The 15,502-nt window shown below is 34.8% G+C and overlaps 2 protein-coding genes across 2 annotated transcripts in view; one reads left to right on the top strand and one right to left on the bottom strand.

The window, feature by feature from the left end:
* The window catches only part of LOC129799399 (scavenger receptor class B member 1), a 14,337-nt gene extending 12,933 nt beyond the window's left edge, over window positions 1–1,404 (top strand). The window contains exons 4-5 of the mRNA XM_055843240.1: window positions 509–753; window positions 832–1,404. Coding sequence (XP_055699215.1) covers window positions 509–753; window positions 832–1,122 — 536 coding nt within the window. The 3' untranslated portion in view covers window positions 1,123–1,404. The remainder of the gene's footprint in view (window positions 1–508; window positions 754–831) is intronic.
* Window positions 1,208–15,502, bottom strand: LOC129799400 (glandular kallikrein-7, submandibular/renal). Its single transcript, XM_055843241.1, has 5 exons — window positions 14,980–15,502; window positions 9,736–9,979; window positions 9,242–9,674; window positions 8,885–8,994; window positions 1,208–1,776 (listed from the first exon to the last, which is right to left on the bottom strand). The coding sequence occupies exons 1-5, from the start codon at window positions 15,080–15,082 to the stop codon at window positions 1,488–1,490; spliced, it is 1,179 nt and encodes a 392-aa protein (XP_055699216.1). The 5' UTR covers window positions 15,083–15,502; the 3' UTR covers window positions 1,208–1,487.

The following is a 15,502-nucleotide window of genomic DNA, read 5'->3' as shown; positions in this document are numbered from 1 at the left end:
AGAGACGACGGAAAAAGATGGAAATGAAGTCTAACCATTAATTCGAATATAATTACGCTAAGCCGTCTCTCGGCTAATCCTCAGGTCTGTCAAGGCCCTAAACCCAAGAAATTTTGTGTTTGTGCACAGATATAAAAAATATTGTAATTTGTTTAGTTTGGCCCATGTAAACGTAACCCTTTAATGTAATTATCAACATGAAAATACGACTACAAAAAAATCAAAGTTGTTTAACAGTGCCTTAACCTTTCCCAACAACTTAACTTTCAACTTTGCTAATCTTAAAAAAAAGGCCTCCAAAAATATTTCGACAAATTGGACAAACCCAAGCACAAAAAAACTTTCTCCAAAATTATTTAATAGTTCCTCTCATTTTACTTGACATTTAAGAAATTGACTTGCTTGTAATTTAAAAAGTGATATTCTGTGCAGTCAATCGCGTAAATATCGCCAAAACTTTTCCATTTTCACTTTCAACTTAGTTTTAAAAGTGAATTCTTTCCATCAGATATTCCTCTTGCTGTCTCAATGCCGCATTTTTACAATTCTGATCCCACTCTACTGGACCGGATTGAGGGATTGTCTCCTGAAAAAGAGAAGCATGAATCTATTCTTGCAATTCAACCCCAACTTGGGGTGGCTATGAAGGCTACGATGAGGGTACAACTTAACTTGATCATCGGTCAGACCAAATTCAATTCTCGGATAAGTCCTTTCAATAACATGGCTGTTCCTATTTTATGGGTGGAAGTAGTAAGTTTTTACATTAGTAAATTGGAAAAAAATAATTATCAGGGTAATCATTCTAAATTTTCTTTAAATATTTTTCAGTCTATGGATGAATATCCATTTTATCTGAAGGCTGTTTTGACGATTTTTCTGGTTTTCCTGCCACCTGTACAAACAATTTTAGCTTATGTTTTAATGATTGTGGGCATATCAATTATCATCGCAAGTGCTTTTAATTGCATTATAAATGCAAAATCTTACTACGAGGATAAGAAAAAAATTCGATATTCATCAGCCAGTGTAATGCCATTCCTGCACCAGTCAAAGAAGGTCGATCGAGACATCGACAACAACTTACTGGAAAAGCTCCACAGTATAGAGACTCATGATTAAGTTGAGAGAATAGCTCAAAGAGCTATTTGATATCACCAACGATTTTTGATACACATATTCTTTAAAAACTTGTAAGACTGTGATATGGGTTATATCAGGGGAAAACATTTCTTACTATATTTAACTTTTTTATACAATTTAATGGATAAAGGTTTTGTTCCATTGTTAGGCCTCTTATTGTGGTTTAGATGTAAGATACACTCTCTTTTATTTTTAATTTATTACTGACTAGATAATATTTGTAACTCAGTGTTTAAGAGTTCATAAAGTCCTATTAATGTGGTTGTTGTTGTTTTTTTTTAAAGTATTATGTAGCAACTTGATCACTAAATTCGACAAATTTTGAGAGGAAGTTATGAGCACTTTCAAAAGTAATAATCTGAATATAGATCTTCATGGAAGTCACTGGAAATTACATCATTAATCCATTTAACGTAGTATGAAATTCTTGTAAAGACATCTGGAAGCTTCAAGGAACAATTCCATCCGAAAGAGGTGAGTCCTACGAGAATCCATGGGCCAGATCGGCCCTCCCGACACTGCAAACCTCCTCCTGAGTCACCAACACAAGGAGCACCTGCTTTCTTTTCCAACTTTCCTCCACAAATATGACCCTCGTGAATCTTTATGTGATCACCATACGCTTGTTGACATCTATAGAAAGAAAAATAAGAAATTTAAAGCTTCTTTGAAATTTGCAAAATTGCATCGAAATACTGCGACTTAAATCGAAGATAATGGTTTTGTTTTGAAGGGATTATTGGTCTTATGAACAATACAGACAAGAAATGGAAATAATTGTCATGATACGAAATAATTTTACGATTGGATGGAAGATTCGTAAACACATTAATTAAAAAAAATGTTAGTGAATAAACAACCAAGATATACAAATTCTTAAATAAACAAAAAATAAAACGATTTGAAATTTGCAACAATTGTTTAAAACAATCGTCAATTTATTGTTCATTTAAATTGATATTTCAATCGTATTGTATATAAAGTAGCAACAAATATACTGCAGTAATGTTTGCATGATTCAAAAAACAATTTAATAAATTTATTATTAAAAAAACAAATATTTAATATATATGTGGAGCTCAGAGGCAAAATGACACATATCCTATGATTAAAGCATAGGATGTGTCATTTTGCCTCTGAGCTCCACATATGTCACATGCATTCAGTTGATATTGAAAGATGTTCAGTATTTAAATATGTTCGTAAAATTTCAACAAAGTTTTAAGTTATATTATTAAGTTTTTGGTCGTTTCATACTTTTTTTTACGTTTCCACTTCCTGGGTCTTATTCTCTATTTTATTAGTTCATATTGCAAATATAAAAAGTAAGTGATGGAAAAAAGTTAAAGTCTCATATTTGAAGGTTTTTCATATATTTTACCCGCAAAACAAATGTGCATTGCTATTTTGTTTTTTTTTGCAAGTTAAGATTTTTCGTAAGACGTAGACAATAAAACGTAAATTTACCTTTTCAGAACAATTGTGTATCATTGACTAGACGAAAATGAGAGTGAAGGAAATGTTTTTTTCTAAAACATTTTTAGTTTAAGAATATGAATTTTAATCAATACTATTTAGTTTTTTGAATTGGTTATTGGATACCCTATCTATAAATATGTAGCACCCCCTCTATTTCGAAAAAAGGTCTTCGGGTTGAACTTCTTCCAAATGGACCCCTAAGTAAAAGAAAGCCATACACTTTTTGGAAAAAAAAAACTTCTAGAAAACGTACGACATTTTTCAAAACAGAGGGTGGACAATTATATGGTTTGTACACTATTATATACAGAGTACATTATTGCAATTATACCTATCTTTTATTAATTACTGTAAATTATAAATATTCATATACAGATATGTATAGGGGCCAATCCATCTCAAGACGACCGAAAAAATCGCAAATCGCGGGTTCATGTTCTCAGATGTTTCTGAATTTTTCATATGTTAAAATACACGATAAAATAATATACCCCTATTTTTTTTCGCCCAAAAAAATTCCTGGCCGGAGATACATGGCGCCAAAGATGGTGTCTCGCGCTTCATTCGTCAATTGAGATTTTTGACAAATATTTCAAAATGCTCTATCTCGCGAACGGGTTGAGATTTCTTCTCACTCTTTTTTTTTATTTGAAAGATAATTTTATACTATTTAAAACGATATACTAGTTTTCGTATTATCTGCTCAAGTTTTTTTGCAACCGTCTTTTAATTTTTTTTTGAAAAAATTTAAAAATTAATTTTTCTTAAAAATTTTTATTTTTTTACTGTTGATCAGTAACATTGAGTACTACATTCCCTGAAAAGGCGAGCTTCCACTTTTGAGCTTATTTTTTTTTTTTTAAATTTTCAAATTTTTACAATATTTTCAAAAAAGAAAAAAAGGGACAGATAATCCTAACCGGCTTATGTAGGTGAGATTCTTAACGTGAGCTAACTCGGAGTGCATGCAAATTCGATTTGGAGCTGAAGTTGGGAGACGCCATTCAGTTATCTTGAATCAAATTCGTGAAGTTATACAAATTTTGTATTTAAACCAAAATATCAAGGATTTGGATGAACTGACAGAAAAGTGTTATATGGGTGAAATGTAGACCAGAATGTTCTCTATAATTTTTCCATAGAACATGATCTCATCGATTACTCAGAAGCCAAGATAAGCGAGGTTTTTTGTTTCTTAACTCGTTTTTTCATCCAGAGTGCCCCAAGTAGTCATTTGTTGAACTTCAACTATATCAAAGAATTGTTGTATTTTGCGGGACTTTCCATTTAAACCCCTATTTTAAGTGTCTTGGTGGAGTAGAGGCAGTCAAATTGGCATCTGAGTGATTTCAAAGCGTTATTATTGGAAAAATCAATTTTTTCACACTTAAACGGCAAAATCGGAGTGATAGCGTAGTCTGATCGAAAAATGATGTATGGACGAAATGTAGAGACAAATGTGCTCTACAATTATGTTGAAGTAATCATCAAAATCGGTTCAGCGACAGTCGAGATAATTGAGGTTATGTGATATTGAAATTGGTTTTTCGACTGTGGCGCCCCTGGTGTTGGTCCCACGAAGTTCAAATATTCTAGAAAGTTGTAGCATTTGGTGAGATCTTTCGTTTAAGCCCTCATTCATCAAAATCGGTCAAATAGAACCGGAGATATGATTTTTTGAATTTCGTGAACTTTGACCCCTCATATCTCCGGTTCTATTGAAACCACAGCGCACATACGCACCATTTTGGAAACGTCCTAGACTGGACTACAACATACTAAAATTTCATTAACTTGCACAATGCCGTTTTTGAGAAAAGTGACTTTGAATTTCGATGAATTTTGACGCTATCACAGCGCCACCTGTGGTGACTTTTTGAACTTCCATCTGAAAGTGCTCATCGAGACGAAACCAAAAAGGTAAAATTTAGGTCGCTATGTTAGTTAGAACCGGAGATAGAGGCCGGTCAATGTTCGAACTTTGACCCCTTATAGCTCGGGTCAGGGGTTTTAGATCGACTTAAGGTTTTTTTTGTTTGATAGGTATAATCAACGGCTACAACATACTAAAATTTCAGCCCGATGCACAATGGAATTTTTGAGTTATTTAACTTTTAAGATTTAAAAATTTTCTTTTTAAAAATAGCGCCCCTAGCGGTGGTTTTATGAATTTGCGATGTTAGAAGGGGAAGTGGCATTTCACGAGAGCTTTCCAAAAAGCCCTCACTTTTTAAATTCTGACAATTAGAACAGGAGTTATGGCCATTTTAAGAATTTTTTTTTGGACCCTTATAGCTCGGGTCAGGGGGGTCGGGGGATCTTAAGTTTGGTATTGATGGAAAGCTCTAAGGCCCAGCTATAACATACTAAAATTTGAGCCCGCTCGATGCCATAGGGGCGGAGCTATTGAGAAAACAAAAAAAGGGGGGTCTTCAAAATGGCGGAAGGAGGGGTGGGGGGTGGGGGGTCAATGCACCAAGTTGCAATTTTCACCCGATATATAACCTTTGCCGAAAACCGCAAGTCGATATCTTTTTTAGTTTAGGAGCTATTAAGCTCCAAAGAGCGGCCGGCCGGCCGGCCGGGAACGTAAAATAGCCACATATATATTCGTGATCAGGAAGTGCTGAAACACATTTTGGCCAAGTTTGAGGTCGATCGGACGACATGAAATTTTGTTAGGATTATAGTAGGTGAGATTGTTAAGAATCTCACCTAATACCAGTTAAACTTCTCTCAGTCGCCCTTAAATGGTTAAATCGTGAAATTTTTATTAATAAGCATAACATTGTAATAATTTAAATTGTTTTTTTTTTCATTTTCAAGTTATACTTTTTTTATATTCCAATTTAAAGAAAGAACAACAATTTATAGGGTGACTCATGTTCATTTTCTGGTTTTTAGAATTCCCTGATTCAATTTTTGGTTTTCTCGGACAACTGACAAGGATGTTTTCAATGTGAGTCACTTCTTGATATTTTCTCATAACTATGCTCAACTGAAATTAAAAAAAATATCACAATCTTTTATGTCTAGAGACTAGACGCTAAGAGACAACGATTAAGCCTCCAAGTCGTTCTTCAGTTAGATAAGATAACTTTCTCTAAAGATAAATTCATTTTCGATTACAATATATAAACTCCTGCAATTAAAAATCCATATGACTTTCATTTTCTGTGTATCCTCCTTTTTATGAGTTTTTCAAATAGCATAAATTAGTATAAATATATGTAAGGTAAAGTGCCCCCAAGTCGACCGGTGCCTCAATTCAACCGATAGAGTTATTTATTCAATTTATTTATATTTGCACTAATATTTGGCGTATGATCTAACATTTATAAGTCAATTATTCCATAAATAAATAAGAATCAGTGACAATTTTATATTAGTATTAATCGTATCGAGACACTTTATTTGGTATTGCAATGTAATCATTACAAGGTGCCTCGTGTTGGATGAATCTGTTGATCGTAGATCGCCCATCGGGAACGCCTTCTCCGTAGTGAATGCTTCTTCCGTGCTCCTGAAGGTTTGTGAGCAGAGGCGGTGCATTTTATCATGTTTTATCACAGTGAAAAATGTCTTTTCTCGACATTCGGTTGATTGCACCGGGCGGGACTCGAACTCACAACTTTGAGAGTCGAGTCACGGATCTCGTCCGCGCAAGACCAGCTGTCTTGCCTATCGCATCACTGAGATCCCCACAATTTTATAGAAATTCAATTTTCAATTCAATTCAATTTATTAGATTATCAAATAGGACAAACTGTCCTCTGTACAATAGTAGTCCCTATACAATTAATTGTCTGGGATTTAAGGAGTGCGTGGCAGTCACAAATCTGAGGATAAGCTCCCTCTTCCGCTCACGAGGTAAGCTATTCCATAAAATAATTTCCTCCACAAACAGGGAGTTGCGGAGAATGCGACACCCTGAACTTGGCATACGGAGACACGAAGCCCTAGTGGATGATCCAGTCACCACAAACTCCGCGAGATACCGTGGCCCACCAGTAAACAATAATCGGGAAACAAAGTCAACAGCACGAGCCTCCAAATAAGGGAAAAGTGGAAGACCAAGGATGGAGTTAACCCAAGGAGAAATATGATCAAACTTGCGAAGCCCAAAAACATAACGCACACAGGAGTTGAATGCCCTAATCAGACGATCCTTTGTCTCAGCACTGGCACTGAAAAATAACTCTGCCCCATAAGTGAAGATAGGGATTACCAGAGCCCTAATAAGTAGGAGTCTTGTGCCCTGTGGGGTGAATACTTGGTGTCGTCTAAGGGTACGCAAGGTATGAAAAACCCTTCTGCAAATCTCAGCTGCATGGTCAGACCAAGTGAGGGTTTCATTGAAGATAATCCCCAAGTTTTTGACCTTCGAAGCAAAAGGAATAATCTCATTCCCTAGAAATGTATGAAGAGAATCGCATACATCTCCGGAACAATACACCTGTAGGTCATCCGCATACAGATGATATCCACAATATCTAAGGACACGTGGGACATCATTTATAAAAAGTGAGAACAAAATTGGCCCCAATATGGAGCCCTGAGGAACTCCATGAGTTAGAGCAAGAGCAGAGGACGAACTCTCCCCAGATCTCACAATTTGCGATCGAGACGCAAGATAGGAGGCGACAAGTTTCACTGAAAGTTCAGAGAACCCAAAAAGGTCTTTCAACTTATAACACAACAAGCTATGTGAAATGCTGTCAAAAGCCTTAGAGAAATCCAGGAGAATAAGAACACTGAACATGGACTTATCCAGCGCCAATGCCAAATCATGCTCGACTTTTAAGAGGGCAGAAATAGTACTATGATTTTTCCGAAACCCAGATTGAAACTCGCATAAGAGACCACTACCCTCCAGATGAAGAGTCATCTGATCAAGCAGAATAGCCTCGAGTGGCTTTGACAATGCAGGGAGAATACTAATCGGCCTAAAATCTGAGGGGGAAGAAGGGTGTGACACCTTCGGTATAGGAGTCACAAGTGCTACCTTCCAGGAAGTTGGAAAAGATGAAGAAGTAATTATGAAATTATAGAGCTCAGTGAAGCAGGGAAGAATAATGGGGAGCAAAAGCCGTATGAAGTCAAGAGGGAGGCCGTCAACACCCGAAGCTGATGACTTCACCCTCATGATAGCAGAATACACCATCTGAGGGGTGACACTGACAAAATTAAATTCTGGAAGAGGAACTCCAGAAGGTGGGGGCGTCGAGCAAGCCCCAGTACGCGCGGCTGAACAAAAATAAAGATTCAACTCATCTGGATCAGCGAAAACAGTCTGAGATGACTTTTTTAGGCCCAGATTGCCGATATTGCGCCATAACTGGGATGGATCAAGCGAAGGATCTAGTTGGCCACGGTAATACCGCGATTTGGCATCGCGAATAAGCCTCTTGACTCTGTTACGATGCCACTTAAAGGTAGCACCATCAGTGGCCAGACCAGACGTCCTCCAGCCCCTGAATGCTCTATCACGATCACGTATCGCGCTGAGTATGTAAGGAGTCATCCAAGGCGTTCTCGGATTCCTCAACAGAACTCTTCTTTGAGGGACATGAGCATCAAACAAAGAGCCAAGAAAGCTGTCAAGCAACGCCGCACGCTCGTCTACAGTCGGCAGGGAGTTGACCAAACTCCAATCAATCTCCCCAGCAGCGGAGAGAAGAGAGTCAGCATGCACTTTCCTGAGATCTCTCGTTAACCTGTATTGGTTAGATTTGTCCACTTTCGGAGTGGAAAAGGACAATTGAACTAGGTCATGATCAGATATCCCAGGCAAGCTATGCTGACCAAAAGAGCGAACAAAGCTCTCACAATTGCAAGGCAAAATTGTCAAGTCCAAAAGGGACTCACCGCGAGTGGCAGAAAAGGGAATATAAGTGAGGGAAAAAGCGTGAAATAGCGAAGAAAGAGATAATGAATTGCGGTGGGACGCCAGTAAATTAATATTAAAGTCACCCAAAATGAAATAGCAACTGAAAGGAATTCACCATTAAACATTCAAAAATTGACCATCGGTCGAGTCGAGGAACCGGTCGACTCGAGGGCACTTTACCTTATTCATAAATATGTGGAAAAGACTTGTCGGAATATTTGCATCTTGGATTTTATGATCATTTATGACTGATTTCACAAAACTATATTATTTATTGAAACGAACAATATTAAACAAATTTTTCAGGAATAAATTTCTGGGTTCGAATATATTGAAAATCTTATTTACTTTCTACTGATGTTATTGACTTACTTGGCATTAGAAAGAATAGGAACTCGAGATTGAAGAAGGATGTCAGTTAACTCGCCTTCGATGGTCTTTTTCCCCCATCCTGTTACTCGACAATCCTGATAGAGGGGATTCTGGAATGGTGTACAAAATTTGTATCCCAATCATTCTAAACAGGTGCTTTAACATAGGGTAAGTGTGATAAAGAGCTTCCAAGATAAGTGTATTTATTTACATGATGAAAACAGTAGATTTACTACTTTATTGTCTGCCATTTGGATTATGTGTCTCTTCGAATCGAGAGAGAGTAAAAGTTATCGCAAATCTCTTTTACGTGTTTTACATGAAATGATAGTTGAAATGGTCATAAAATCACCTCACCTGTTGGTATAAATTGAAATCATCTATTGTTTTGAAACCGTAGAAAAGGTCGTTATTTTCTCTATTTGTTATATGTCGATCTTGGAAGAATTTATCATTTCGTCGCTTCTGTGACTTTCGCGATGGTTTCTTTGTGTAGAGACTGAAGAGTCTCCGGAGAAAATTATCATCACGATCATCCAGCTGGCCTTCATCGTATGCGTTGGCGCCAGTGTGGCTGGGCAGGCAGATTGGACGGACAAATGATGGATGGTGAATGTCGGCGGGTCGTGAAAGGCGCATGAGGACAAGATCATGCTGGTAATTCTGGTAATTGTTATGCATCACAATCTTATCGATGGGTATTCTCTGCTCCCAGCCAGACTCATACGAGCGATCATGCTCGCCGAGAACAGCTGTCCAGAAGGCTGGTAGTGGGAGATTGAACAAATCACTGGAAAATGCCAAAGAAATTAATTGGAGTTTGACTTTTAAGTTATCTTGTGCATTTTTACTTGTGAACACAATGAGCAGCAGAAAGAATCCAATTGGCGTCTACTAGAACTGCTCCACACCAGTGTCCCAGGAACCCAAGGGATGGGTGAAGGAGCTCAAGAGATACTTGCCAGGGATATTCTCCCTCTTCGGTTGGATTCCCCGAAATGATCCTCCCTTTCCTTCGTGCTCGATTTTGTGATCTGTTCTTAGAACTTTCACCATCTCTTGGCTGACGTCGAAGTGGTTGAATACCACAAGAGTCTGTACATAATTAATTACAAGCATTGAAATTTATCTTAATGGAGAAAATCCAATCAGAAATTTCGTTCCACACCATATATAAAAAAAAATCGACGAATAATTGGCAAATGAGCAGATTCATCTGCAATATAAATTCCATAATTTACGACATGGCGCCTTATAAATGTACATTTATTCCAAAGAATCACATAGGCAATAGAAAATCAATGAAAGTGAAAAGTAATTTAATCCCATACAATGTTACTGTTAAGAATTAATTTAACGATTGAACTTGAGGTAAAAGTTTTATCGTATTACAAAGCATGTGCTTGGAAAAAAGTGAAATTGCAATGAGACAGTCTCAAAGAGATGCCAGGGTTTTTTATGGCTTAAAACATCTAATCTTCCTATGTACGGCTTCGCGGCTTAATACAATAATTGGTTGTAAGAATTGAGCGAAATAAATGTGAAATTGCTGTGGAGATCTTTTTGCCACGCTTTTCCCTCTTTGACACCGTGTTTGGCTATATCGCTGGTATGAAAAAAAAAACCGAGTTATCCTCAATCTCATTGGTAAAGGGCATAATATAGCCAAATAATTGGAATTAGATGTGGTCTGACTGCAACAAAAGAAATAAATGAATTCGATTTAACCATATCGATAAATAGCCAATAAACCGGCAAATTTTACCTCCTAAGAGCGCCCTTTTTATAATACCTCGGACAACATCACTACAAATTTCTTTGCGCCAGTGAGAGTTACAGTCATTTCGGAAGAAGGTGAAATGCCCTACAAATTGAATTATTATTGCACCATGGGTACTGGAGAAAGAATAATATAATAAACACACATATGGCGAAAAAAAACTAAATAGAACACACATCAACCCGGAAGCTGAATCAATGCGATTCAATCCGATGATTAGATGGATGAAGGGATTGGAGAATTATTAGATTTATCAATGAGGTGAGAAGCTTTTTGTTCATTCAAAGAGCTCTCTCCTCTCTTTTGTGATCATCGTTTTGTTCTTTTGACTTCATTCTTTTATTAATTATTTCGATGAGAGAAATTATAATTGCAAATTTATTGCATGTGAGATCACCGTGAATGATGGAAATGCTGTAGAGCTCACTGTTTTGTTTATTTTTATTTATTATTTTTGCAAGATCATAATTTTTAAAATAACCAAAAAAACATGCTGGTAATTTAAAATAACATATAATTAAATCCAGTTGAAGACAAACAGAATTTTCGTTTTATTTTAATTAAAAGATTATATTTTGTAATGGACAATTAAAATTTTTAAAGTCAAATTGTTGACTTTTTTGTATACATATTTGAATAATATAACTCATATTAAAAATATACTTTAATTATCGGAAGGTCACAAGTGATACAATTTCTTTGTGTATTTGCAAATCTAAAAAGTGAGTGGAATATGAAATTTTTGTGCAAAAGACATAATATACATTTTGTGTAAAGTTACAAGAATTATCTATATGCTTCACACATTATACGAGTTTTTCCATATGTTTTACACATTATACGATTGTGTAAAAGTTCAGAACTTTTTCAGAAAAATTAGGCATTTTTGCTTCCTTTTAATTTATTATTGTAGTTTTTAATAGTCTTTTCCGTTTTGTAAGGTATATAAAGCAATTTTCCTAAGGTACAGTACACTCATTACAATTCGGGCATTTGGGACCGAAATGATGTCCGAATTACAGAGAAATTAGAAAGTGTACTGTATTAACATAATCTGCATCCATCAACGTTTACGTTTAAAGTTTAAATAATTGTCGTAATACATATATTTTAATCATTATTTTCATTATAAATTACGTTAGACCGCCTCTCAGCTGCTCTTCAAGTCTATACAACAAGTAAGCTTTATCATGCCATGCCAATTGATTATAAAACGTAATTAATTATCATATTTTATCAAGGGGTAGGTTATTCCCATTTTTACTGACAACGGTTTCTGGTTTATTGACGCATAGATTGAGTTTATCGGGTTTCGCGATGCTTTTTTGGGCTTCTCGCGTTTCACAAAGCTTTTCCGGGACAATTGATAAGGATTTCTCAATATGAGACACCCCTTGTATTTTATAAATTTAATAAATTGATGAAGGAATTTACATAGGTTCAAGGGTTCTCTTTTTTTACAATGCAAAGAGTATTTATAAAAAAAATTTATACTATATTTTCGTCACTGAACTCTAATTAGCTCTTATAGAGATCCAAAATCTCGAAAGCCAAAATCCCAAATGTTCAAAATCCTGAAAGGAATTAAATTATATGGGGGAAAATGTTTAGAATAATTTTCCAAGACACAGAAGATTTCCCTTTGCCTCCAGAAAGAGCGGGTGGAATCATGGGAGTAGCTATGACACTTTTAAGAATTCGGGAATTTGACTTTCGGGATTTTGGCCCATCTTTGGGATTTTACTCATTTTCTAATGCTTGTCTTTAATGTTCTCGCGATGTTCGGGCATCTAGTTTATACTCCTACATCAAATTATTTATTACTACATCAGGAAAGTGCCATTCTTTTTCAAGTTATTTTTCTTATGATAGAACCATATCCGTAAATTTGGGTATTTTGAAAAGGCTTTAAAATTATCTACAACACTTTCCAATACTGTAATCTCGTAGTGTCAAGGGAAGAGAAGCTGTCATGTAAATCTTGTAGAAGTCACCACTTTATTGTATTTCATCTGTTGTTCTACTGATAAATTTTGATAATTTAAGGTGATAATGATTGCTTAAGCTAAACATTTTACATCTGAAAACACATAGCGTTTATTAGTTTAGCGCAACAGATGCTTTAGTCGTAAAAGGTTGCTAAGGGCTCAAATAAATTCAGACTGATCCTCTAAGATATTTATCCCGTGAAATTGTAAATAAGGATTAGGTATAGGGAATTTATGCAAAGGACTTCTAATCGATGATACTAAGCACTCAAGTGTATGACAGTATCCTATAAATCTTTACTGCCCTATTTTCCAGACTAAATATTCTCGAAGATGAGCCTGAGTTTTTTGGGTGCTAAGGGTAATGCGATTTTCAAACCGAAGGTTTAACTTTGTTCTAAGGCGATTCTCAGTTTTAAACATTAAAAGAGAAATAATACTTCATCTTAAACCATAATTTGTTAATATTTGCTAAGAAATTGTAAAACTATGTGACTAAACCTCAGATATGAGGATTTTATAATTTAATATCAGTAGTATCAATTACCATCATGATAAATTTATAATTCAAAATCTTTAATAAACAGTTTAAGTAAATTTCCAAAATTATCAATTTTTATTTCAACATAAAATTAGTCAATTTAATTCAACCCATCTTTATAATTTCTATATAAAATTACCTGCTGCGTGAATTATCCACCCACATATTTGCATTTTCTACTTTAATTGCATGTTAGTATAAATGTTGCAACTTTTCTGAAAAATTAACCTACTTTTAGAAAAAAATCTTGTTTAGATTTTATATATTTTATTTAAAATGTATTTAATTTTTTTATTTTTTTATTTATGTAGATTATTTAAAATTGTTTAAAATAAATTTTACACAAATTATGGATATTTTCTAAAATGAAAAACAGAATTCTTTAAATATAGTTTAAAGCATGCAATTTTTCAGTACATTGTTCTTTACTCTTCTTTGGTATTAGCACAAAGTGAATTCAGTTAATTAAAAACCATACAACAATATTTTAAAAACAGTTTCATGATCTTAATTTTTGCAATATTTAAATGTATACAAGTTCTCTTTAACCCATTCAGTCAATATACCAGAAATACTTGAGATAGAATGTTTACATTTTGGGATTAGTTTCTTACAGATTAATAGATGTATTTTTTGAAAAGATTAAATTTTTACCTATTATGGGGGTATGGGGAGCCTCTGTCAAACACGCGTCTTAACGGTCACTGAATTTAAATTCTGTGCATTAATTCATTAAAAAGTCTATTGATTTAAGGTAGAGTAACTATCCAAGAAAACACATTTGTAACAGAATTCAAATCACGGAAGAGGATGAAGGCAAATTTTAACAAATTCGACGGGATGGATGTCTTATTTTCCAACCGCCATTTTGAGAAAAAAAATTTCCATGACTTTCCGCGAAGGGAGAAAAGAACAACAAAATGTATTCCCATCTCTGTCGGACTATTTTTCCCAAGTAATTGAAGAACTAAGGTAATTAAAAATCCATTCCCGACAGCAATTCGAATATCAATTGCCCAGAAATAAATCATCTAAAATAACTCAATTTGCGTACGATGTATAATACCATGGTAAGGAATGGGTTAAATCAAAATAATTTTAAAATAATTTTTTTAACTCGTTCGTTCAAAAATTATTATTAACTCATTAGCAAATATTTACAAAAACCAAACACTTTCAATTTTTAGATTGTAGACTACAAAACAACTTTTTTTCTCAATTGTAATCACTTGCTAACCATAATTTGGTCTATTTAGCAAAAACCCATAAATATGTGGTGGATAAATCTTGTAATTTAAAATTTATTGCCGCTCAAAAAATGTTGGTAAATAAAAACATTTCAGACAAAAAAGAGTAAGTAATAACTTTTTTGCTCTGCTACTCCATAGATCATATTTTGCATTGTTTTCTTGTATTCAATTCTCCAGTCAATATGCACTTCTTCGATAAACAAAACACTTTACATTTTCAGATACACACGTTTGACCTACATGCATCAAATATAAGACAAATAAATCATTTTTTTTGCGTAGAAAAATAATCATCATTGTGAGGCAAAAAATTAAAGTACGTTTCCTTGTTTTTCTTTATTCGCACATATACGCATCTCTTTGGGAGGAATTGCATGATGAATAGTTGAGGAAGAGAAAAAGAAATTTTCACTTTCACACTTTGTACAATTCACAAGTGGAAATGTTTTGATAAAAAAAAGTTTTCCGCATGCACGGAATGTATTAACACAATTTCTTTCAATGATTCTTTTTGCTATTTTATTTGATGCATTTACCTGAATTAAATTTATCACCTGCATTTGTACAATTTATGAGCACAATGAGAATAAGAAATGATGAACAGCAGCAAAAGAACAGCAGAGTATTGGAATTATTCATTTTCCTGTCACTACGAATTACTTGAGGAAGATCATTAATAACACTGAGCTTTCTTTTATTCTCAATTCACACTCGATCGTTTTTCCAGGTGATAGAATATATACTTCGGCACCAAGATCAAACCTTACAATGTTTATAATTGAAAATGATACATTGTAGGGGTGAAAATATATTCATTTATTGGGTTTCTTTTCACTGAATCACCCATATAATTTTTTTATAGTGTCACGATCGCATGATCATCTAGAAAGAATGTCTTAACACCTTCACTCACGTCTCACCATCAAATCACTACTCTTCAGCATTGGATCTTTTTGCCCCAAAATGCACCTGCACTCAGCTAAAAATGCAATTCACCGTGATCCTCGACACTTTGATCACACTCGATCGTCTGCACACGATCACAACTCCCAGCGGAAT

The sequence above is a fragment of the Phlebotomus papatasi genome, chromosome 1, assembly GCF_024763615.1.
Source record: "Phlebotomus papatasi isolate M1 chromosome 1, Ppap_2.1, whole genome shotgun sequence".
Classification (NCBI taxonomy): Eukaryota; Metazoa; Arthropoda; class Insecta; order Diptera; family Psychodidae; genus Phlebotomus; species Phlebotomus papatasi.
Note: the sequence above shows the minus strand (reverse complement) of the source record. Positions and strands in the feature narration are given on the sequence as shown.

What these genes read in the sequence shown, in the direction of transcription:
- LOC129799400 (XM_055843241.1), bottom strand. Translation starts at nt 15,082, where the DNA reads ATGAATAATTCCAATACTCTGCTGTTCTTTTGCTGCTGTTCATCATTT. An exon ending in AGGTGATAAATTTAATTCAG is followed by an intron (nt 9,980 to 14,979) that starts GTAAATGCATCA and finishes AATTATGTACAG; the next exon opens with ACTCTTGTGGTATTCAACCA. An exon ending in ATTTCAATTTATACCAACAG is followed by an intron (nt 8,995 to 9,241) that starts GTGAGGTGATTT and finishes ACACCATTCCAG; the next exon opens with AATCCCCTCTATCAGGATTG.